The 25,739-nt window shown below is 41.1% G+C and overlaps 3 protein-coding genes across 5 annotated transcripts; 2 read left to right on the top strand and 1 right to left on the bottom strand.

Annotated features, from left to right (window-relative positions):
* Positions 1-479: 479 nt before the first annotated feature.
* On the bottom strand, positions 480-2,148 carry LOC136956991 (green-sensitive opsin-2-like). The gene is made up of 5 exons (XM_067251076.1): positions 1,788-2,148; positions 1,465-1,633; positions 1,178-1,343; positions 735-974; positions 480-584 (listed from the first exon to the last, which is right to left on the bottom strand). The coding sequence occupies exons 1-5, from the start codon at positions 2,146-2,148 to the stop codon at positions 480-482; spliced, it is 1,041 nt and encodes a 346-aa protein (XP_067107177.1).
* Positions 2,149-7,706: 5,558 nt separating this feature from the next.
* fpgs (folylpolyglutamate synthase) lies at positions 7,707-17,535 on the top strand. Of its 3 annotated transcripts, none has more exons than XM_067249806.1 (15): positions 7,707-7,847; positions 9,003-9,131; positions 10,087-10,140; positions 10,240-10,304; positions 10,469-10,583; positions 10,960-11,037; positions 11,577-11,638; positions 12,472-12,574; positions 12,828-12,905; positions 13,577-13,721; positions 13,948-14,028; positions 14,770-14,920; positions 15,126-15,201; positions 15,504-15,570; positions 15,837-17,535. In XM_067249806.1, exons 1-15 carry the CDS (start codon positions 7,707-7,709, stop codon positions 16,211-16,213), a joined length of 1,722 nt encoding a protein of 573 aa, XP_067105907.1. In that variant the 3' UTR covers positions 16,214-17,535. The 3 variants fall into 3 exon arrangements, with proteins under 3 accessions (XP_067105907.1, XP_067105906.1, XP_067105908.1); XM_067249805.1 differs by having other exon boundaries at positions 13,945-14,028; XM_067249807.1 differs by lacking the exons at positions 7,707-7,847; positions 9,003-9,131 and adding an exon at positions 9,181-9,320 and having other exon boundaries at positions 13,945-14,028.
* A 6,956-nt stretch (positions 17,536-24,491) lies between these two features.
* cskmt (citrate synthase lysine methyltransferase) lies at positions 24,492-25,632 on the top strand. Its single transcript, XM_067249808.1, has 2 exons — positions 24,492-24,596; positions 24,831-25,632. The coding sequence occupies exons 1-2, from the start codon at positions 24,503-24,505 to the stop codon at positions 25,505-25,507; spliced, it is 771 nt and encodes a 256-aa protein (XP_067105909.1). The 5' UTR covers positions 24,492-24,502; the 3' UTR covers positions 25,508-25,632.
* The last annotated feature ends 107 nt before the right edge of the window (positions 25,633-25,739 follow it).

Genomic DNA, 25,739 nt, shown 5'->3' with positions numbered 1-25,739 from the left:
CAAATGATGACACAGGCCAAAAATAAATTCTTGCCTTACAATAACAAAAATATCTCTTGTGATTGAGTCAAACATCAGAGCTTATTGGCAGGTCTGATGCTCAGCCATTCAAACATTTGTTACCACCAAGCAGCGGAAAGTTTGCTCTTTGTTTTAATAGCAAATTTTCTGACTCTTCAAATGCCTTTTAAATGGGTGTAACTAGATATTGCCTCGTTGTTTATCCAGTAGTTGCTGTCCACATGGTAAATTACAAACCTCCAAGCCCTCTCTGGAGATTGCCTTTACTGTGATGAGGGTACAGAGATATAGATTGCAGATAGAGTTGAGTCTCATCTCAAACAGCCCTCGTTCTCTTTTTCTTGCCTTTCTATGTCTTTATTTGTATTTTTTGTATTTTTTTGAAGATCATACTCAGATCAGACTGGAAATCAAGGTGATGAATTGCATGTTGTCTTGCTTGTTGAGGTGGGACATCTTTAGGCTGGTGCCACAGAAGACACTTCTGTTTTGCTCTGTGACACTGATGTTTCCTCATCAGTCATACCGCCCATGCCTACAGTTGTCAGCATACAGTTACGGAACTGGAAGAGAGCAGAGAATTGGTACAGAGAATCTAAATTGGAACTATACAGTGCAATTACTAATATTCAGTATCAATATGAGAAAACTGCAAAGAACAGTGAACCATTTGGAATAGGTATTACTTTCAAGTTTTGGCTTGTGCTACCCACCTGTTTGTTCAGCAGCACATAGATAATAGGATTGAACAAGGCTGAGCTTTTGGAGAAGAAGGCAGGGATTGCCATGGACTGGGCAGTGAAGGCAACTCCCTTGTTGAAGAAGATATAAGCAGCAACACTGGCATAGGGGGTCCAAGCCACAAGGAAGCCCACCACCATCAAGATGCACATACGTGTCACTTCCTTCTCAGCTTTCTGGGTGGAGGCTGAGTCCTGCTGTGAAGCTGCAGCCTGAAATTGTGAAAAGATAAGAGTGGAGGATGACTCCATGACTGATCAACATTTAGCTTGGCATTCCATTCATCTCTCTGGACTAATTAAGAACATAATCACAAAAGTGAGTTTCAATGAGAAGCTTGTTTGCATTATTCAGTACTAAAACTGTTCTGGAAAAAGCTATTTCTATTAGTTATGAACATCCAAACATATCTTACCGCCTTGACTGTGCACACAAGGTTTCCATAAGTGAAGAAAATGACCACAACAGGAACAATGAAGTGGCAGATGAACATGTACAGGACGTAGGACTCATTGTTGTAACCTGGGGCTAGAGTGTAATAATCAGGGCCACAGGAACACTGCATGCCCTCAGGAATGTACCTGTGTAGAGAATATATCTTTACTTACAGTGCATTTCCCAACCAAGTATGTTATTGGTTAATGTAATAATTTGAACAAATATTGGCTTCATGTGTTTGTATGTAAGTACTATGTATTGTACCTTGACCAGCCAACAAGTGGGGGAGCAGCACAGGCCATTGCCATGATCCAGGTGAACGCAACTCCTGCTGCTGCATGGGTGGTTCCAAACTTGAAGCTCCCCATAGGTTTGCAGACCACAATGTATCTCTCAATGGCCAGGACTACCAATGACCACAGGGCAACTTCACCTAGAATTGAGAATGAATACAATTAAATTGCGTTTAAAATCTCAAATGATGAAATCATGTTAGTTGCAGATTTGTCAAGTCAAGAAACGTAACATGGTAGCTTGGTGAGTAGGCAATATAAGCAATGTATAGCCTCATATACAGTTTTTCTTACCTCCAAGGGTAGCCATGAAGCCCTCAATGGCACAGCCAAGTGCCCCAGCGATAAAGTAGCCATTTAGAGCAGATGTGATGGTGATGGTGAACCCAAAGCAGACCATGATCATTCCAGCCACAGCCAAGTTGACCAGGATGAAGTTGAGAGGTTGCCGGAGCTTCTTGTGCTGAGCCGTAACCAGCAGTGTCAGACCGTTGATAGGAAAGCCAAAACAGATCAAGAAAAACATGTAGACGGCAAGCAATTTGAATTGCCATGGGTCTGCCAAGTAATACTGTGTGTACTCAAAAGGACTCCTGACAAGCCCAGTCCGGTTGGACATGGGGATGTAGAAATTGTTGCCCTCCGTGCCGTTCATCTTCAGTCACTAAGGTCTGCTCTGACAGGGAACTTGCTGTCTAAGGACAATGGTGTTAATCAACTCCACAGTCTGTGTTGTCTTGGTCGTGGCTTTTATACCTTTTGGAAGCTTGCACCAATTGTCTAAATACGATTACCAGGGGATTGTAAAAAAGTTAGGCGTTAAAAGTCTGGTCCGTAATTGTGCTTAACACCGGATAGACACCCATGCTAAGCAGGGATTTATAAATTAGCCAAGCAGTAGTTTTAAAGTCAGAGGGTCAAACCCTTCAAGACCCCTTAAGTTTATTTGGACAAACCCATCTGCTAAACGATTCCAATTAAAAAATTCTGCCACTTTTAACACAAAATTAATCAAACACTCAAACAGAGACAAGACAATCATGAATCAGTCAAGATCAACCAAAGCCTTCTCAGGCTACAGACTTCATATACCTTTGGCCCGATGTGGTAGGTTCGGACCAGATGGACTCAATGCACAGAAATCAATGACCTGTCTGCCACAACAATCTTGCTATATGCAAGTACAGCACTCTGTAAAATGTACTTTAATGGTGTTTGTCTTTCCAAAATTTAATTTTGGCTTGCTGCACCTGCAGAAAAAGCTAATTTAATTTGTCACTAAAAGATCGTATCTGGAATGATGACAGTATGATCAAAGTAAATTTTTTATGAAAATCTGCCACAGGGCAGTTAAGGTAAGGTTAAGTTTCCACTGACCTAGTTCTATTCCATTCATTAGCCATCCACTGTACTGTTAATTAAGAGATTTGAGCACCAGAAAGGTGCTGTAGTACGCCATAAGCTTATTAGGTAAGTGGTTAAATAGTAAGCTTCTACGTCACTCCACCTTCTCCTGTCACTCTTTATACATTAAGGGATTTTTTCCAACTTAAAACGTTAAAGGGTTTTCTACAGGATTTGAACATGTAATGCTTATTCCATTTCACCTGGCATCCAAGTAACCTTAACGGAAGTACCAAGAACAAGGATGACTGATCTGCACTAATTAAGCACAGTAATTAGTGACACATGTGCTGCAATGCCCGCATGAGCTTGAAAACATTATGTTGTTAGTATTCTCTCTGTGGCCCTGTCCACACTAATAGGCCTACGTTTTTGTTTGAAAACGCATATTTGTATCTCCGTTTTGGCTTTCCAAAATGTGAAAACTTGCGTTGTAGTGTGAAAACTTTCGAAAACAAGAACGTATTTTTAGTCATGTGATGCAATCATGCCATTCTATACAAAAGAAGAGATTTTTTTACTACGTATCACAGTTGTTTTGGTTACTCTCCAGTTTGATTGCGTTGTTAAAGGTTAATGTCTTTGGTTGTACTTAATAATAAATGATGGAAATTACGGCTGTCAAAGCATCAAAGGGATGTAGTAGAATATAGTAGCTATTGAAGAGTAGGGTGATTTCAGGTAATGTGAGACACTTTTTGTTAAAGGCTCCAGTAGACTTACAAAAAAACTGTTAACTCACCCCAGTGGTGTTTCTGTAGGCCTAGATGGTTTTAAGGCTTAGGAACATTTTCATGTTGGAATTAAATGGGAATACACAGTTTTTTAGGAGCTACACACTTTCAAAAATAACATTACCCCCTCTTTCACTCAGGCAGCATTTTCAGATAATGTGGGACAGCTTGTGTGGTAAAGTGCGACAGTCATGGGCTGTGTCTACTACCGAGCACTTGTGCACTTCGAGCACTGACTTTCAGTGCTTAGGGCGCTTACACTTAGCCTGTCTCTGCCCTCCTACGTGCTTCCGCTCAATTTTGATTTTGCTTCTGTACTAGGTCTGGCCATTCGGTACGTAAGTCAGATTTTTCAGGTTTATTTTCAACCGGCCAATCAGCGAACAGAGGGAGTGGCTGAGAACGATTACGTTGATGTCGTGCGCTAGTTTGTGTTGTAGTTCCGTAATGGCGGCGGAGAAAGATGCGAGCGAAGCCATTCTGTCTGTTGTGGCAACACTGCCGAATATCTATAAACTAAAGCTGGAGCAAGAACAAGTTTTGCTGAGTTTTGTTGGTGGCCATGATGTTGTGGCCCTCCTCCCCACGGGGTTCGGGAACAGTTTGATTTTGCAGCTACAGCAGCTAGCTCTGTTACAGTAGTGGTGAAGGAATTTGGCGAACGCTAACGATTGGTTATGGCATATCAGAGTGGCTCTGGGCAGATCCAATAGTTTTAAACTTCAACAGAGTACCCGCCTACAAGGAAGTCAACGCTTGTCAATGGAGCAAGGCCAGACACTGGCTGTGTCTACTACCGCGCACTTGTGCACTTCGAGCACTGACTTTCAGTGCTTAGGGCGCTTACACTCACAAAACCAGCAGAATTCAGGGCACTGAAAGTACTCGGATGGCGCACTGCAAACAGTCAAAAAATGCAGTGTACAACGATGGACACTACTCGCCCTAAACGGGCGCCATATTGGCTACGTAGCGTAAGCGGAGGAGCCCTTTCGGCAGCTTTTCATTTCATTTCTAAAATAATGGCGGACGAAATGACTCGCAAGCAGATTTGAGTCTGTCACTTCCGCCTTAGATTCACAGGTGTCACAATCAGATTTGCGTCCGTCACTTCCCGCCAAGTGGTTAACTTAAGTGTTCCATTTGAGACAGCACTACTCAGCGACGGAGTGCACTACAGATGTAAGTGCACTGTACTTAGTAAAGTGCGCTGTAGTAGACACAGCCTCTCTGTACAAATGAAATGTACGAGAGTCTGGTTAGGACCAGGCTATCTTACACTGACAGAACCAGCAGAATTCAGGGCACTGAAAGTACCCGGATGGCGCACTGCAAACGGTCAAAAAATGCAGTGTACAACGATGGACACTACTCGCCCTAAACGGGCGCCATCTTGGCTACGTAGCGGAAGAGGAGGAGCCCTTTCGGCAGCTTTTCATTTCATTTCTAAAATAATGGCGAACGAAATGTCTCGAACGTCTCAAGATTTGAGTCTGTCACTTCCGCCTTAGATTCGCAGGTGATGCGAGCAGATTTGCGTCCGTCACTTCTGCCAAGTGGTTAACATAAGTGTTCCAATGAGTAAGTTACACTGTATTTACATTTACATTTAGTCATTTAGCAGACGCTCTTATCCAGAGGGACTTACAGTAAGTACAGGGACATTCCCCCCGAGGCAAGTAGGGTGAAGTGCCTTGCCCAAGGACACGTCAGTTTGCATGACCGGGAATCGAATTGGCAACCTTCGGATTACTAGCCCGATTCCCTCACCGCTCAGCCAACAGACTCCCTGGTACTGTATTGCAGTGCACTGTATTGCAGTGTACTTCGTAAAGTGTTCGGTAATAGACACAGCCATGGTCTGTCAGCCTAGTCTGCTAAAATTAATAATAATTTGTTTATATACAACAATGCTAGGTGAAAGGGTGTGACAAGATTCATTTAGTTGTGGGGTTTGACTTATACAATAGATAAGTGTAACTGATGTAAACCTTAGTGATCTGCAGTCTATATGCTAGCTATCCACTGACTAGCGTTGGGGTCACGCTTCAAGTTTGAAAGCGCTGGTTCGATGACAGTGAAAGTTGTTATTTAGTTGGGAACTTAAGTGCAGTGTGATGCATTGGTATTAAAAATGTGTGAACTGTCTAATTAAATTACTTTTATAGCATAAACAAAGCATTACTAGATGTCCCACTTTACCTGGTAATGTGGGACACATAAAAGTTTTTTTTTTGCCAACAAAGCATTATTTTACACATTTTTGTGTGTGTTTCAATAAGTGGTTAAACCCCTTCATTATGCTGCAATAGTGCTCATTGTAACTGAATTTACATTCCTTTTCCAGCCTTATCATTGAGAAATAAAATGTCATATATGCCGCTGAACTTTCAATGCGTTTTTTCTGTAGGCCTACGGACCTCCTGTCAAGCCAGATCACGCATACTCAGATGATGTCAGACACATAAAAACCACTGCATAGTGACTAGAAGTGTTGTATTTACGAGTCAAGATCAGCTCTGGTGATTGGATGTCGGAAGGAGAAACACCACATGGTAGGTGTGTGAAAGCACTTCTCGTCTGCACAGGTGTCACGAGACGACTGAATGATGTCCGGTATGGAAGGCTCCATTACCGTTAATTTGACGCCCCCCTGTGGTGACCACAGGCAATAACCGTCGATATTGAATTTATTTTAGTTTTTGGGGCCTGGTTTTCGTATCTAATCACGTGACGTTTTTTAAATAAGGAATAATACATTGATTTGCTAAACTAGCCTACAATTATGAATCCAGTATCAGGATTGGACAAAGATCAAAACAAAGGTAGCCTAAATCATACAGGTTGTACAAAAGGTTTCAGGTTTCAAATGTATTTGCCATTGGGATTCTTTGGTTCTGCTCCTCTGAACAATCAAAAATGGGATTGAAAAAGAACAAAGAAAGAGTAATTTGTGTGTTTCTCTTGGTGTGTTTCTCTGGTAGGGGAAATACATGATGGGAACGGCTTCTATAAATGAGGTCAGATGTGTGGTATAATTGCAGTTTGGAGATGGAAGTCCTATTCTGGTCCAGGTAGAAGGAGGGATTACCTGGGCTGCATCGGTTAGGAGGATTTGGCAGCAATTTGATTAAGGGTTGGAAAAGAGTGATGCTTTTTAGAATTTGACAGGATGCAACAAGTGTGTGCATTTAAATGAACAATAAAACAGTATGTTGTGCATCCATTTTACAGACTTGTCTAGAATTCTCCTGAGGTGCCACAACATCCTGAAGGGAAAATATAGTTGAGTCCCCTGCTAATGGATCTGCTAGACACACCTGTCAGACTGCTCTACCAACTGAGCTATACACCTTAGTCTGTCATTTTGCCTCTCTGCTTCCACAAGCTGCAGATGTATCCATTAATTTGCATTCACTGACATGTGAGTATGGTTTATTGGTTTAGTTATGAGGATACCAATTTGAGTTACAGTTTATTCCTTGAAGATGGGTAATTTATTGTTTGTAGTTTGACCCTTTTTGAATGGAGTGCATTGATCTTAGTCTATTTTGTTTCCTTGACAGACACCACAAGATGACACATAACTGAGTACAGTATTACTCTGCTTAAATTTTTGAATCAATAAAATACTGGATTAACTCAATACACTTTCACTGGAGCCCCTGTAGTTTCACCCAAACTACATCCGGACGGTCCTTTCCCAAACACAATACTTAATCTGTGCACGTCACCGACATTTTACTCACAGATGGCTTCACGGGCACTGTACCCTATTTATAATTCCAGGGATCTGTGTGTGTGTCACCTACTTCATCACAGGCACTGTGTGCTATCTATCTATTTTTTCGGTGTTTTTCTCACCGACATCTTAATCACCGACACTGCATGATGGGCATTGTGTACTACAAAGTACAGTTTGTGACATGACCTTTATTTTGAAAAGATAGGAAGAAATCAACCGGAAATTAGATCACACATTGAGGCTGGCTTCACCCTACTGCATAATGTAAAAAAAAGGGAAGCACCCAAATTTGGTTAAGGCTTCCTCCATGCACTTTACTGAAACCCCACGATGGTACGCTTCTCCCGCGTGCGGGAGTGGAGCTCCGTATTTGCGTTGTTCAAGCACAAGGGCTGGGCATCAAAGTTGACATTGTCATTCAACTGTTCAAGTACCAAGGCTGCTCCGCGGTTTCCAAAAATGGAATATCAGGTAAAATAGACCCCTTTGGAACTTCGTGTGGCTCGTATGCGGCATGTGATAACCAATGTGCTGATCTAGCTAACTTACGAGCTACAAGCTAACTAATTTGCAACCTGGATTTCGTTAGCCAACTTGCTAGTTTGACAAGTTTACGATAGCTGACTTGCCCCTATTCAAATGGTCAACTTTAGCCAGATGGCACGTGCAAAACGTGCTGTTGACATGTTAGCTAGCGTTAGTTGGCTTTATGAAGCAACATTACACCAGCCTCGAATTATGTTGAATCAATGTACGTTTTCTGGGTTATTTTCTCATTTTCGATCTAAACTTAAAGGTAAGCTAATTGGCTTTTTAGCTAACGTTATTTTAGAGTTGGCAACCTATTTCTTGTCATTTTGATCTAGGTAAGTTAGTAGTAAGCCACTACTAAGTAAAAACAACAATAAGTGCAAACACATGAACAGAGATATGCACATGCGATCTACATTTTTGCTTTTTAATACACTAAATATTTTCACTTCGGTAAAATAAGGTATTCTGTGTAGACCTGGAAGGAAATAAATGTAGCCTATTTTCTCCCTTTCAAATTGAGAATGAGGTTATTAAAACTGAAATGTTTGAAAGGAGAATTAACCTTGCTGTTGTTGCAATTTTTTTTTATCTCTGTGCCCCAACATTTTTTGTAAAGCCGTGCCCCCAGACGGCCTTGACCAATCCTACCTTAGCAACCGGTCACTACTTGAAGAAGGGTCTGTCAAGCTTTAGGTCATTAAGGGCGCAAAATGTCCTACGGAACAAATCCGACTGCAATTTGGGATTGCTGTTACCTGGGGTTGTATGCCTCTTTTTCCATATCATGTGCATATCTTGCTCGTTGACTTAATTTACATTTAGAATAATGTGGACAATGGACAAAACTTGAATGAACAATATTTCGAAGTACCATGATGGGCATTTTCTTGAAAATACCTTTATGGAAATTGTCCACCCCTTTGCAGCCCTATATAAAATAGTTAAACTTGTCATTGATTAAGTGACATTGTAATTGTCAAGTGAATATTAGCTGGATTAAATAACTTCAGTTGTACTTAAATTTACCAGTAACTGCATTGCAAACATGTTTTATTTAAATTCTAAACAGTATATACCATTTTGCCACCACAGGATGCTGTGTGCACCCTCAATACCTTACAAACCAATTCAAGTGCACTTGAGCAGGTGCGGCGGGAGCGGGGGAATCCCCAGCTCCAGCTCCAGGCCATGAGGGGCTTCCTGGAGCGGACTGGACTTGAGGTGAGTAAAGGACGATCCCTTTTCCACCTGGCACACCCAGCACAATGTCAACACACAATTTCAATCTATCAAGTGGTTTTTATTTGTCATTTCAATCATGTACGGTTGTACACAATGAAAAGAGACAACGTTCCTCCAGGACCATGGTGCCACATAAACAACATAGACAACAAACACTACATGAGACAGGTATTTCACGAGGTTCCTATATAAAGTGCTTGCGCAAACAGGGCAATAGGCACAGTGAGAGACAATGCAGCGCCGACCAGTACACAGGTAAAATAAGTAGTGCGTTGAGGTAGCAGTTATTAGGTAGCAGTAAGGATACTGTGGATGTAAACATACATACTTTGGCATAGTGCATTAGAATGTGCAAGGAATTGCAAGGTAAGTCTGTGTCAATGCCTTTGTTTATATAATTTTGTGTATGAGAGAAACTAAACCTCTCACTAATGGTGGCACTAAAGCTGGGCAAAAAATCTATTTTATTAATTAATTTCAAATCTATGGTTAAGGACAATGTTGAACTTGGCTAGCCTGATTGGGTACGGAACCTCCACCGCTTCCCTGAGCTTGAGTAGGCCTAAAGGATAACTGGGCATTCACATATCCAGCGATGTGTGGATTCCATACTGCAACAATGTGCTGTTAGAAGTTCAATTTGGGTGTCTTTAATCTTTGGTTGTTTACTTTTGTTAGTCATTTTTATTGTAAAAATTAAAAACAAAAATGAATAATTCCTTGTCTTTTTGTATTTGTTTGTAAGAAAAAATGATCAATGTAAAAATGTAATATCGCCCAACCTAGGTGGCACATTGTGGATATTCCTAGCCTCATCCTCAAACCTATTGAAAAATCAGTTTAATAAAAAGGCATACTCTACATTGTCTTAACAGATTAATATATAGTTTTAATCTAAATTAAGTTAAAAAAATTATTTTGTTTGGTTTCAAAGGTAGAGGATCTTGACCGTCTGAATATAATTCATGTCACTGGAACCAAGGGCAAGGTGAGCCTTTGTGTTTGTGTGCATTGCTCTTAATATTAATTGTACATGCAACTGTGCTGTGTGTGTGTGTGTATATAACCACTGTTCCTATATCATCAGGGATCAACGTGCGCTTTCACAGAGAAGATTTTGAGAGGCTACGGCTTTCGGACTGGGTTTTATAGGTATGTCTAAATCGGTATCAAATAACAATGACTCATCATACAATGTGTACTTGTAGTCGTTTGCCATTGCAATGCCATTTTCCATTTCCCCAGAGAGTTGCCGTCTTGAAAGAGAAAAACATAAAAAAAGATTCTGGCTAAAGATTGTATGTATCTCCCTGTAGTTCCCCACATTTAGTACAAGTAAGGGAGAGGATAAGAATTAATGGACAACCCATCAGCAAAGAGCTCTTCACCAAATACTTCTGGCAGGTTTATGGGCGATTGGATGAAACAAAGGTAGGCCTGGAAAAATGTCCCAGTGGTACACACTTTTTAAAAATATCATAAGAAATGTTCCAGTGATGCATAGAGAAATTAATTTGACTTTCAAAACCATAGGAATGACGAAAAGAAAGATAAATGAGTTCAATATTGAAAAGCAACCTTTAATTACATGGGACGCAAAGCATAGTATAATTAGCCAAGCAACTTTTGTACAGTGGCTTTCATTCAAATAACTTAACTATTTTAAAGGATATCTGGATCCCACAGCCACAAACTTAAGTTTAGTGAGATAATGTGGGACCTCTCGTTCCATAATGACCAGTGCATGCACATCATGTGACTGCACACTGCCGCAGCTAATAGTGCCCTGTACTTCTACCCTTCACAGGATGGTAACGGGCAGACAATGCCTGCCTATTTTCGCTTCCTCACCATCCTGGCCTTTCACATCTTCCTGCAGGAGAAGGTAGGTCATGTTCATGTATCATCCTTACTGTTGGATGCAAAATGGTTACCCCTAGTTTTATTTAGGCAGTAAGAACTTAAAGGGAATAGGAAAGTGTCCCACCCTTGACTTCCAACTCTATACACTTGGCTGGTTTGTTTTCCTGGAACACTCTACTCATCCTCATAATGTAGTCTAAAGTCACCTTTAAACTCTCCACATTGAAAATATTTACCCAATGCAACTACATGGCTCAGAAGTACTGCCTGCATTGTAGCCTTTCAATCTTGGTCTAATTATAACACAATACAGTACAATGCTTTGATTGATTTGATAATTTACTAGCTTCATTATGAGTTAAATTAACACTAACTAGTTGAGCCATCCTTGCAACCCCACGTTCCAGTGAGCCTGTTGGGCTCAGTATGTTTGGTTTTAGACCCAAAAATACAGCGACGACCTCTTGGTGACCTTACAAGTGGAAAGAAGATTGTTTCCAGGTGAATATTTTGCCATAAATTGTAGATTAGTAAGATGATACTTTTCCTCTTTTTGTCTAGGTGGATTTAGCTTTGCTGGAAGTTGGGATCGGTGGAGCCTATGACTGCACAAACATAATCAGGTAAAATGCCAAATAGGGCTGTGAGATATGACCAAAATTTCATATCCTGATAAAGATCCTTTCATATCCCGATAATGATGACATACATATCATGATATGGCACATTTTTTGTAAATTCAATGAATAAATTGTTGATATATAATGACCACATGGAGAGGCCAATTTCTTTGTAGCCCTACTTGAATAAACAACACACAAAGTTGCAGGGCTCTCAAGTCTCACACATTCGCCGCAAGACTCACACATTTCAGCCATTTCTCACGCTCTCATGCAACACCTTGCATTTATCCATACACCTGAGATGCTGTTAAAACCATTTAAAAGTCATATATCTTATATTTATGACAACATGTTAGACTACAGCTAACCTAATACCAACAGGGATTTAAGTGAAGTTGCTGTGAAGTTCCAAATATAGCCTGACCTGTGAGGAATCTGTAACTGTGAGGTCCATTATGTGCTCCTAATTTGTACCCCTTCAAATATATTAAACAGCTGCTTCTGAGATTGAATGTAGGGGAAGGTTTCTCTGGAAGTTAACTGTTACATTGCTAATGTAGAACTTTTCACTCTTATGTTGAGCAGTGGCAGCATGGACTGTGGCAAAAGAGTAGTTGAGCAGAATATAAACTGATGTCATTTGATAAATAGTATTTACATTTGTGCAACAGAAAATGCAGCAAGTCATGAAAGTCTTATACATGAGTGTTGTTTGTCATTATTATTTTGTCCTTAACTGGAATTGTTTTATTCCTAGTGATGTCTAGAGAGACTGAGAAAGAGTACTAACCCCCCCCCCCCCCCCCCCCCCCCCCCCCCCCGGTGTATGACAGGAGACCATGGGTGTGTGGCATCTCATCTTTGGGTATCGATCATACCCAGATCTTGGGGGATACCATTGAAAAGATTGCCTGGCAGAAAGGGGGCATCTTCAAGGTGATTGCGATGTTAGAAAGATAACTTTTTATTCATCATTCTGTTTTTGTGTGTAATTTGTGGTACTTTACATTTTGTTCTTTCACCCTTTTTGACCATTTTGAAAAGGGTACTGTGTGACTTCCATGTTCTCCTGTAACTATATACAAAGCAATAACATCCGACAGTACTGATGGAACACAGCAAAAAAGCTACAATCATCAAACTATAGAAACGTGTCATTAATCAAATGGTTCTCTGGACATTCCCCCAGCCAGGGGTTCCAGCCTTAACTGTGAAGCAGCCTGAAGGGCCTATGACGGTTCTAAAAGAGCGTGCCGTGGAGACTGGGGTGAGAGACTTCTGATAAATGGACAAAGCACAAAATACAGTTAGACATTGTTAGACAGACAATGTAAAAATGGAAGTATCCAGGCCTGGAAATGCCATGGAAATTAAATGTTTATGAGAAGTTAAATATTGCCTTCTCACCTTCTCATCTCAACCTCTAAAGGCAGTAATAAACTTCACGCTAAGGACTTGAGCTTTCAATCTTCCTGTTATCACATTCAAATGTTATTTTTAATGTTTTGTCTCTAACCTGCCTCCTAATGGATATAGCTTTTAAATAGTGGAGTATGTGAGTAATGAGAGCAGACATACTTGTACAAAACTGAAGTATATAGAGGCTTTTATACCCTCTGGGTTGGAGGCTTGCTCCATGTTGAGGCTGTAATTTGAAGCTCACTGAATGAACATGTAGAAAATATACATTTCTGGTGTTCAAGTCATATAAATCAAATTGTGTTGGAGCCTTCGATTTATGCAGATGGTTGTGAAAACCAAGCCAAAACATATTTATCTGGTTAGCCTGATTTAACAAACATATTTATGATGTAATAAATCAATCCCAGAGAAAGGGAAATCAATCAGATCACCAGCGATACTAATAACATAGAATTGCAAACATCTTTATATCCTTATGCTGGGTCTTGTCCCTCCTCTGTTTGGTGTGTTTCCCAGTGTCCGCTGTGGATGTGCCCAGAGCTGAATGAGTACAGAGCAGAGGCCACCCTGCGTCTGGGCCTGGCTGGGCAGCATCAGTGCTCTAATGCCTCCCTGGCCCTGCAGCTCAGCCACACCTGGTTACAGAGACGCTACTTGCCAGGTGTGTGTGTGTCTGTGTGTGTCGGATTCAAAAAGTGTGCACCTGCTTTCTTTAGTGTTTCGGTATTTTTGTGTTCCTTTTGCATGTTTTGTGAGTTACTTCCTTCATCTTTTCAAATCCTAGTTGTAGTCTGATTATGACCAACATTGTGTAGTAATTAAATCATATAGTAATCAAATCATTCAATCTTTGTTCACAACCTAACCGTTTTGTCCACCCACAGAAGATAACCTCCCATCCCTAACAAGGGAAACCACAACTGTTCCCTTGGCCTCAGCCTTCCAAATAAGCCCAATCATGGCAAAAGGTGAGTCATGCTGAATAACTCTTAAACCCTCTTTTGTAACAAACCCATACATAAACGAAAGGTGAACTCCTGTATCCAAATGTTGATGTGTCAATAAATTATGTGTTTGTGTGTTAGTGGTCAAACTCCTTCCTGCCACTCACACGTTTAACAGTGGTGGTATGAATACAGACACTAAGCTGTTATGCCCTTCAGCAGAAAGTCGTGTAAGATTCAGCTTTGAACGTACTTTCAAACTAATATTATAACCAGTGCTCGAAGTGGGCCGGTACTCACCGGTACGCAGTACCGGTGAGCACCTTTTTTTCTCCACTTCAAGCACTGATTATAACGGGCCAGAAACTTAAATCACTTGTCTATTGATTTGACTGCTGGCATTTTTATGTAGAAGTGCTCATTGCATTGTCATAGAGCACCTCTATAGTCATAGATAATAATTAGACTATCTCCTTGTAAATAACATGTTATCTTGCTATGAAATTACTATTGTCTAGCCAAGTCAACATTTGCAATGGTAGGCAGTCAATCACTGGCCACAATAAGCAATAAATGAAGTGTAGCCTAATGTAATTACATTGTGATCTGAACAACTAATCAGAAACAAACACCTTGGGTAAATACAATTGAACAAAGCAAATCGGTTATTGTAAATAGTTTAGGTACTACAGGATGGTCCTTTCCTTTGTGTCATTAAAACACTTTCTTGCTCTCCCCTCATCGCTCCACTTCTCTGGTCCACAGGACTAGCAGACACAGAGTGGCCTGGCCGCACACAGACTCTGGAGCACGGCCCTGTCACCTACTTCCTGGATGGAGCCCACACCATGCGCAGCATGCAGGCATGCGTCCACTGGTTCAGCAATGCCGCCGCTCAGCACGAGAAGAGGGCAGGGTGAGCATGGAGATTTGGAAATGTTTTTAGTATATCATGTTGATACGAATACATAACTGTGCACAGTAGCAGATTTCATTACTCTTTAGTTAAGTTTGCAGTATTCCAATCAATTTCTTCCATGGGCACTGAAGCAATGCAAACTATAAGTTCAAATACAATACACTGACCTGACTTTGAATTCCTATGTCTTGTACCCGCACAGTGGACCTGTGGTCCGAGTGCTTCTTTTCAACGCTACGGGAGAGAGAGACTGTGCAGCCATGCTGAAACTGTTGGTGGTGAGTGAACAATGTGTACCAATACTTGTGGTTCGCTTGAATTATGTCACCCTGTGTAAACCGAAAGGGGCACAGTCAAATACTTTCAAGGAGAGCTATATGAATAGATTGGAGTGATCCATCTCTTTCCAATGACATTTTCAATGTACTTTAGCCAGATTTGGTAAGGTTGCAGCTGTAATCTTTTTGCACAGCGACCAAAATGTAGTTGTGGTTGACCTATACAGACCAGCTCCACAAAATATTGACATTGAACTCTATCTTTTTGCTCATCTCTTCCTTTTTTTCCCCCACCCCTATAGCCTTGTCATTTTGACTTTGCTGTGTTCTGCCCCAACATAACTGAAGCCATAGCATCATGTAATGCAGGTAAGGCTACCATTGTCTACAATTGGGTGCGTCCATTTTAAATAGACTTAAAAATAGGCAGTACTTAAGTATGAGTAGATTTGAGAACGTGACCTGGTTCTCTCCTGGAACAAATAAAAATGTTGTTGACCATACATACATACAGCTTAAAGAGATATAACTACTACTAGATTTTTGATTCTATGTTCTCAGCATGGTGGGGATTTCCCCCCCCTCTCACACTCAGACCTTTACCCCCCCCCCCCCCCCCCCCCCCCCCCCCCCAGACCAACAGAACTTTAATGTATCTGTGGAGAACATGCTGACCCGCTGCTTGGACAACCAGCAGAGCTGGCGTATGCATACCGGCCAGGAGGAGGGGCTGAATGCTGCGGGGCTCATCCATGACCATCTCCCCCTGATGGCCAAACACAAGAGCGACACCCTTGTTTTCCCCTGCATCCTTAGCGCCCTCCAGTGGATCTGCCAGGGAAGGGACTCTGTCCTGGCAGACCCGGCCAAAATAGCCATACCAGTCAAGGACAGCATCACAGCGAAAGCATCCCCCTTACGAGAGGCCACTGGGATTCACATCCTTGTCACAGGCAGCCTCCATCTTGTAGGAGGGGTGCTGAAACACCTTGACCCTTCCGTTGCTTTGTAAAACACCATTTGAGTTTAAGTTTGCGGATTGTGTGCAAGTAGTTGGATATAAGTAGTTGCATACTTCTGGGCTTGTTCCATGTGAAAAAGCAGAATATATGCCTATAGAAGTAACATGTTTAGATGAGGTGTATGGTAGGGGTTAGTGGCATCATTGGTGGCTGTGATTTGGTTAAAATATCTAATTTAATAGACATGGCAGATAACAGTTGCCAGAGATATCGAATTTAGTCTTGTTTAATATGAATATATGATAACTATATGACCTGGCAAGTACAACTTGATGCCAAATATTTTAGCCAGAAACATACAGCTGCCTTCTGTGTATTGGAAAAATTAAGCCTCACTACTTGAAGCCAAAAACTGTTAACACTGACTTTCTTGAAGGACATTCATTGCCTCATTAAGTGGCATGATCATAAATTGCATAAGTTGTGCTTTAAAAGCTTAAACGTTTATTATAAAACTTTCACAAGCACCGCATCATTCAAATGTGTACCAATTGTAGATAAAGGCTTAGAAATTGCTCTGTTAGTAAAATACTTAACAGTTTTACTGATCTGATAAATGAAGATAATGTTAATTATTTTATCATAAGTGCTTTGTCCAAGACACGGCTGTACATACTTTCTTGAGCTGTGAGAAGGCATAGTTACTATTTATGTTTAACATGACTTATTTACACTTGGCATTAGTATGAATACCATGTTAGTGACGGTTTAAGAATGGTACGTGAGCTTCATGTATTGTAACACAGTTTTTGTTGCTTTAGAAATGTCACTGCGTCAATAGATTTGTCAGTTAAAAACAAATCAAGAATGAAGCGTAGCTTGTCATTTTGTATACTGTCTTAATATATATATTTTTTGTATGTTTGTGCAATAAATATAAAATGTATATTTACCATTTGTTGTAGAATGCGCCCGATCTTCTCAATTTCCGTAACAATTCTCTTAAGTGCTATATCTATGGCGCTGCCACTGTCTAACTGTACTCCTTAAATATTGTCTAATTTCTGGTAAAACGAAAAAGAAATGTGAGAAAGAAGCAGACAGAAGGGTTGCATTATGCATTTGAAGGTTAAACTGTCAAAATGTAAGTAGGGCCTAAGTGATGCAAGATCAGCGGTGTTTGATGGGTCCCTTAATGGCACGGGGCCCTGGGGCCGCCGCACCCACGTTATCTCCGCTACTGGGTGGAAGCGTCGGTAATATTTAGAACTCACTCCTTAAAACTCATTGCAAGTGAGAGCAGGGTGGTTCAAGCACAAGGACTGGACATCAAAGTTGACAATTGTCATTTAACTGCTCAAATATCAAAGCTGCTCCGAGTTTCCAAAAATGGAATATCAGGTAAAATAGACCCCTTTTTTAACTTTGTGTGGCTATGCGGCATGTGATAATAACCAATGTGCTGATCTATTTGCCATTCCAACGAATGGGTGACATTTGCCTGTACTAACTAAAATCAAACTTCATTTTCAGTCTTTTTTCAACACTGAATCTAATAACACGCACATTTCACTGTTCAAAATGTATATTGGTCAATCAAAGGTAACATTATTTCATTTTCGCTTTAAAGTTGCTTTATCCAAAGCGACATCCAAGAGAGAGCTTTACACAAAAAAAACTATTGGATAAATTATGGACATAACACAATTGAACTTTTAGAGAAAAACAATGTAATAACAGTAATGAACATTGCGTAACAGGAATGCATATCCGGACTGGGTGTTTGTGTGAGTGTGTGTGTGTGTATGTATGTATGTGAGTATACTTGTGTGTGTGTGTGTGTGTGTCTGTCTGTGAGTGTGCATAGCTTATGTGTGAGAGAGATTTCTGAAGGAATGTGCTTGTAGTTTGTCACAGCAAAAAAAGATGGAAAGAGATAGGAGAAACATAAAGAATGGAGGTTGAGCCCCGTCAGCATGCCATGGTGGGTGTGTCTGGCTCCTGGGTTCTCTCCATCTTCATGTACAAAACAAAAATGTTCAGTTGCAGAAACTACATCCAACTGTGTTTTAGCTACAATTCCACTCAATTAATGAAAAACACTTGCATGACCATTTCTAAAAAGCTGTCTCTAATTTGTCCTAGACTCCTCTCTCAATTTCCATGTGACGACTGCCCTTGGGGGGGGAACACAATGTTCTCAAACAAATACCAAAGGATGTCTTTGTGGGCTGGCCAGAAAAACCGGTTAACCCCAATCTTTTGCATATAACAGACCTCAACATATTTCACTTGTATCTGTGATGACACCAAGGGCCCCTCCAACACCAATCGGGGCAGCTTTCCCATGGCCCATCTCAAAAAAGTTCCACGTCCCGGCAGTGAAACAGTATATACCATTTTGCCACCACAGGATGCTCTGTGCACCCTCAATACCCTAACATTACCGGCCAGTGTACTGGAGGAGCGGCGGAGGCAGCTGCGGATGGGGGGGAATCCCCAACTCCGGCTCCAGGCCATGAGGGTGTTCCTGGAGCGGACTGGACTTGAGGTGAGTCAAGGACGATCCCTTTTACACCTGGTACACCCAGCACACTGGCAATGTCAATCTATCAAGTGGTTTTTATTTGTAATTTCAATCATGTACGGTTGTACACAATGAAAAGAGACAACATTCCTCCAGGACCATGGTGCCACATAAACAACATAGACAACAAACACTAAATGAGACAGGTATTTCACGAGGTTCCTATATAAAGTGCTTGCGCAAACGACAATAGGCACAGTGAGAGAAAGTGCAGCGCTGACCAGTACACAGGTAAAATAAATAAGTAGTGCGTTGAGGTATCAGTTATTAGGTAGCAGTAAAAATACTGTGGATGTAAACATACATACTTTGGCATAGTGCATTAGAATGTGCAAGGAATTGCAAAGTAAGTCTATGTCTATGCCTTTGTTTATATCATTTTGTGTATGAGAAAAATGTAACCTCTCACAAAAGTACGGTGGCACTAAAGCTGGCCAAAAAAACAATTTGATTAATTAGGTTTAGGACAATGTTGAACTTGAGTAGCCTGATTGGATACGGAATGGCCACCGCTTCCCTGAGCTTGAGTAGGCCTAAAGGATAACTGGGCATTCACATGTCCAGCGATGCTTTAAAGGTCCCATGGCATGAACATTTCACTTGATGAAGTTATTTAACATTAAAATGAGTTCCCCTAGCCTGCCTTTGGTCCCGCAGTGGCAAAAAACAATTATAAGTGTAAACCAAGCCCTGGGTATTCTTCACCTTTGAGAAAATGAAAGCTCAAATGGTCCGATCTAAAATTTTCCCCTTATGTCGTCTTAAGGAGAAAGGTTACCTCCCCTTTCTCTGCTTTGCCCGCCCAGAGAATTTGGCCCGCCAATGAGAAAATGAGTGACATCATGGCTTGCAAACGACCGAAACATGGCAGTTATCCCCGCCTCTCTCCTCCTCATAGCCTTTAAAGCTACAGACAAAGAAATGGCAGGCCCTAAGGAAAGCTCATTGTGGGACTGCATATAGTGGCTGTAATTCTGCACCAAGGCTGAATCTTTGGAAAGAGACTTCAGATACAGTATTAACGGACCACTAAGGCCTATACAAAAACAGCATGCCATGGGACCTAGGTGGATTCCACACTAAAACAATGTGCTGTTAGAAGTTCAATGTGGGTGTCTTTAATCTTTGGTTGTTTACTTTTGTTAGTCATTTTTATTGTTAAAATGTATTTTTTCACTGGATATTCCTAGCCTCATCCTCAAACTATTGAAAAATCAGTTTAATCAAAAGGCATACTCTACATTGTCTTCATAGATTAATATATAGTTTTAATCTAAATTAAGTAAAAAAAAAGTATTTTGTTTGGTTTCAAAGGTAGAGGATCTTGACCATCTGAATATAATTCATGTCACTGGAACCAAGGGCAAGGTGAGCCTTTGTGTTTGTGTGCATTGCTCCAAATATTAATTGTACATGCTCAAACATACATTGGAATTTTGGTATAATAATCGACCAAAATAACGTTTCCGAACCTTTTTTGAGGAGTTAAGTAATCAAATCATTCAGTCGGTTGCATTCAATCTGTATTCAGACCTAACCGTTTTGTCCACCCACAGAAGATAACCTCCCATCCCTAACAAGGGAAACCACAACTGTTCCCTTGGCCTCAGCCTTCCAATTAAGCCCAATCATGGCAAAAGGTGAGTCATGCTGAATAACCTCTCTTGTAACAAACCCATACGTGAACAAAAGATGAACTAACAGTATCCAAAAGTTGATGTGTCAATAAATTATTTAGTTTTTGTGTGTTAGTGGTCAAACTCCTTCCTGCCACTCACACGTTTAACGGTGGTGGTATGAATACAGACACTAAGCTGTTATGCCCTGCAGCAGAAAGTAGTGTAAGATTCAGTTTTGCATATACTTTAAAAACTAATATTTTAACTGACCAGAAACTTAAATCCCTTGTCCGTTGCTTTGACAGCTTGCTTGTTTATGTAGAGGTGCTCATTGCATTGTCATAAGCCTAAATAATTAGATTAGCTCCTGGCATGAAGGCAATGATTGTAAATAACATGTTATTCTTGCTATGAAATTACTGTCGTCAACACTTGAAATGGTAGGCAGTCAATCACTGGCCACAATAAGCAATACATGAAGTGTAGTCTAATGTAATTACATTGTGATCTGAACAACTAATCAGAAACAAACACCTTGGGTAAATACAATTGAACAAAGCAAATCGGTTATTGTAAATAGTTTAGGTACTACAGGATGGTCCTTTCCTTTGTCTCATTAAAACACTTTCTTGCTCTCCCCTCATCGCTCCACTTCTCTGGTCCACAGGACTAGCAGACACAGAGTGGCCTGGCCGCACACAGACTCTGGAGCACGGCCCTGTCACCTACTTCTTGGATGGAGCCCACACCATGCGCAGCATGCAGGCATGCGTCCACTGGTTCAGCAATGCCGCCGCTCAGCACGAGAAGAGGGCAGGGTGGCATGGAGATTTGGAAATGTTTTTAGTATATCATGTTGATACGAATACATAACTGTGCACAGTAGCAAATTCCATTACTCTGTAGTTAAGTTTGCAGTATTCCAATCAATTTCTTCCATGGGCACTGAAGCAATGCAAACTATAAGTTCAAATACAATACACTGGCCTGACCTTGAATTCCTATGTCTTGTACCCGCACAGTGGACCTATGGTCCGAGTGCTTCTTTTCAACGTTACAGGAGAGAGAGACTGTGCAGCCATGCTGAAACTGTTGGTGGTGAGTGAACAATGTGTACCAATACTTGTGGTTTGCTTGAATTATGTCACCCTATGTAAACCGAAAGGGGCACAGTCAAATACTTTCAAGGAGAGCCATATGAATAGATTGGAGTGATCCATCTCTTTCCAATTTAACTTTCAATGTACTTTAGCCAGATTTGGTTAGGTTGCAGCTGTAATTTTTTTGCACAGCAACCAAGATGTAGTTGTGGTTGACCTATGCAGACCAGCTATTGACATTGAACTCTATCTTTTTGCTCATCTCTTCCTTTTTTGTCTTCCATAGCCTCTCTTCCATAGCCTTGTCATTTTGACTTTGCTGTGTTCTGCCCCAACATAACTGAAGCCATAGCATCATGCAATGCAGGTAAGGCTACCATTGTCTACAATTGGGTGCGTAGGTATATGGAGGCATTCATTTGAAAACCTCATGTGATTATTTTTAAGTCAATTTAAATGGCACTATGAACTTTACAAATAGGCAGTACTTAAGTATGAGTAGATTTGAGAGTGTGAGCTGGTTCTCTCCCGGAACAAAATAAATGTTGTTGACCATACATATAAAAATATTTTCTCATGGTATAGGTTGGAGATCTGAGCTAGAGATGTAACTACTACGAAACTATCATTTGTGATTCTATGTTCTCAACATGGTGGAGATTTTTCCCTCTCTCACACTCAGACCTTTACCCCCCCAGACCAACAGAACTTTGAAGTATCTGTGGAGAACATGCTGACCCGCTGCTTGGACAACCAGCAGAGCTGGCGTATGCATACCGGCCAGGAGGAGGGGCTGAATGCTGCGGGGCTCATCCATGACCATCTCCCCCTGATGGCCAAACACAAGAGCGACACCCTTGTTTTCCCCTGCATCCTTAGCGCCCTCCAGTGGATCTGCCAGGGAAGGGACTCTGTCCTGGCAGACCCGGCCAAAATAGCCATACCAGTCAAGGACAGCATCACAGCGAAAGCATCCCCCTTACGAGAGGCCACTGGGATTCACATCCTTGTCACAGGCAGCCTCCATCTTGTAGGAGGGGTGCTGAAACACCTTGACCCTTCCGTTGCTTTGTAAAACACCATTTGAGACTTCAAGTTTGTGGATTGTGTATAAGTAGTTTGATATAAGTGGTTGCATACCTCTGGGCTTGTTCCATATGAAAAAGCAGAATCTATGCCTATGAAATAATGTTTAGATGGGGTGTATGGTAGGAGTTAGTGGCATCACTGGTGGGTTTAATTTGGTTAAAATATCAAATTTAATAGACATGGCAGATAACAGTTGCCAGAGATATCGAATTTAGTCTTGTTTAATATGAATATATGATAACGATATGACCTGGCAAGTACAACCTGATGCCAGATGTTTTAGCCAGAATCACACAGCTGCCTTCTGTGTATTGCAAACATTAAGCCTCACTCTACTTGAAGCCAAAAACAGTTTATACTGACTCTCTTCAGGGACATTCATTGCCTCATTAAGTGGCATGATCATAAATTGCATAAGATGTGCTTTAAAAGCTTCAGCGTTTATTATATATTTTTTAACTTTTATCACAAAAATGGCATCATTCAAATGTGTACCAATTGAAGATAAAGGCTTATAGCTGTTTGGTCATTTTTAGGCTCACATTCACTTTTGGGGGCTCGTCCGGGATCTTGACTGCTCGGACGTCTTGGTGGTCGGTGATTGAGGTGTGGTGTTTAGGGGTGTGAGTAAAGGACTAGCTCACTGGTTAAGTGAGGGTTGCTGGTTGTGTTGTAGCTCTGTGTGTATAGTGTCTTTGGTGTGGTGTTATTAGTGTCTAGAGTTAAGTATGGCGACATCTGCTGTTTCAGCAATTGTTGACCCTTCGTGTGAAGTACTATCAGGGATGCGTAAAGCGGACCTGTTAGTTCCATGGCCAAACCTGTTGTTTTTAGTATTTACTGACCATAATCCCTTGGTCTTCTTGAACCGAATGTACAATCAAAACCGCTTTGAGCTTTGATTTTACAGAGCTATAACATCAATATCTGTCATATTAAGGGTACTGATAACGTGGTGGCTGACACCCTGTCACGGGTGTGTGAGAAGACTTAGACTGGGGTCTGTTAAGTTAGTAATTCACACAAACCTAATGGTTTGTGTTTTTTTTGTGGGGGCGTGTTTTGTATCTTAATATTTCCAATTAGTGGTACAGTCTGTTGTGAAACAGTCCTCACTAGTAAAATACAATTATACTGATCTGACAAATGAACACAAAATAATTAACATATATCTTAAGTGCTTTGTCCAAGGGCTATACATACTGTAGCAACCCAAGGGTGGGTCGTTTTTTTTTTTTACCATGCTATCTCCTCGACTATCACCTCTGAAACTAGTCAGGGATGACCCCATCCACCTGGGGACCACCTCGTTTCAAATCCGTCACCAGAATTCAGTCTCCTGATTTTAGGTCATAGGCTACAGCAGACCTCTCGATGGATTAGACACCTCTCTTGCCTTTCTGTCTGTGGATTTTACACAAGTAGACTACAAGGTTGTACACAGTAACCCACAGTAGCCCATTCCTACGCTAAAAATGTTTTTAGGCTTTCTTGAATTGTTTGAAAATCCATATGCTGTAAACACTATCTCGTTATCTCCATCCATCCTGTTGAGACATGATTTATCCCATGGCTCAGATCAACACATAACGAAATAGATTATTTAGTAACATACATTTTCCTCCTGTGAATTTACATAACCCATAATTTTGGTGATACTTTTTGCATAAAAGTCGTTCACGCGCGCTCCCGCGGCCAGGTGATACAAATCCTGGCGGGGATAAGTAGCCGATTTGGCGCGACACTGGCAACACTGCCGTAGTACCTACAAAAAAAGTTAATCTACTGTCGGTAGGCTTTTGTAGACCTTATTTTGGACATAGACCTATCAAGGTTTGTGGTCTTGCACAATATCAGATATTTTGGTAAATAAATTAGGCCAATTTACGCGCATGCGCGTTTCACATGCAGTCTGCGCATTTGCGCAGTTCAACGAGCATCATCATGGCTCCGTTGTTGTCCAACGTGTTGCTAATGTCATACAGAAGGTTAGGAAAGCTTGTGTCGGTGATTTCCAGGAACCATTCTTCACTTACAAGTATGTTTGCGTACACAATATACGTTCAACTAGACGCATGATTATCATAAAGACAAGACATGCCATTCTGAACTGCTAACTCGTAGCCAGTACGTCACAGGCTATACCATTGCTTTAGCGTCATCATTCATGTAGCTTTTTAAAAACCTTTATCATCTAATGTGAGACATAAAGTTGTAATGGATAAATGTTGGCTGATTGTTTTCATTTAATCACATTCATTTATTCCTCCAGCTGAATTAATTGAGAACATGGATAAGAAAGCAACGTGGGACCGGTTTTACACTGAAAACCGCGGCAGAACACCAAACTTTAAGAACTTTGAGTGGTTTTTTGGTTTTGGCACAGTTCAGGACTTTATCTTGCCCTTGCTGCATTCTAAACCTGACTCAGATACTCTCTTCCAAGTATTGGATTTGGGCTGCGGAACCTCTGCCTTAGGTCTTGATATATACAATAATTCATTCTCTGCAGTGGAAGTGACCTGCGCAGATATTTCCCCAGTAGCTGTGCGCTTTATGCAAGAACAAATTAGAACCAAAGCAGCAGAACCTGGTAATCCTGATTCAAGACTGGAATTTTTAGAACTGGATTGTACAGAACTCCACCAACACTATGGCTCTGAAAGCCTAGACCTAATAATAGATAAGGGTACAACAGATGCCTTGTTGAGATCCAGGGAAGGGAGAGGCAAAGCTGATCAGGTTCTAAAGCAGTCTCTGCGCGTATTACGAAGTTCTGGGTTATATCTGCAGTTTTCGGACGAGGACCCTGACGCCAGGCTACTTTGGTTGGAAACAGTGGGTCAGGAGCTTGGGGGGGTGACTGCAGATGTATGCGTGCAAGAGGTAGGCGATTTGAGGGGAATTTGTTACTTCTGCTACCAAATCAGACCACGACATGCTGCATAGGAGCCTAGTTGGCACTACTGTGCTGAATTGGACTGTTCACATCCTGAGATCAGGAGGTGGAGGACACTTGTTTGCGATTGCTTTGTGAATGCTTTGAATGGATTTGATTAAATATCATACAACTATGCCTCTTTCCTAGTGATTTAATAAAGGGTTGTAGTCTTAACCAGGCATGTCTCATCGGTATATAGGCTAAATGAAGGCAGTCAACATAGAACAAAACACAAAATAA

This window comes from Osmerus mordax, chromosome 14 (assembly GCF_038355195.1).
Source record: "Osmerus mordax isolate fOsmMor3 chromosome 14, fOsmMor3.pri, whole genome shotgun sequence".
Classification (NCBI taxonomy): domain Eukaryota; kingdom Metazoa; phylum Chordata; class Actinopteri; order Osmeriformes; family Osmeridae; genus Osmerus; species Osmerus mordax.
This window is presented reverse-complemented; position numbering and strand designations above follow the sequence as displayed.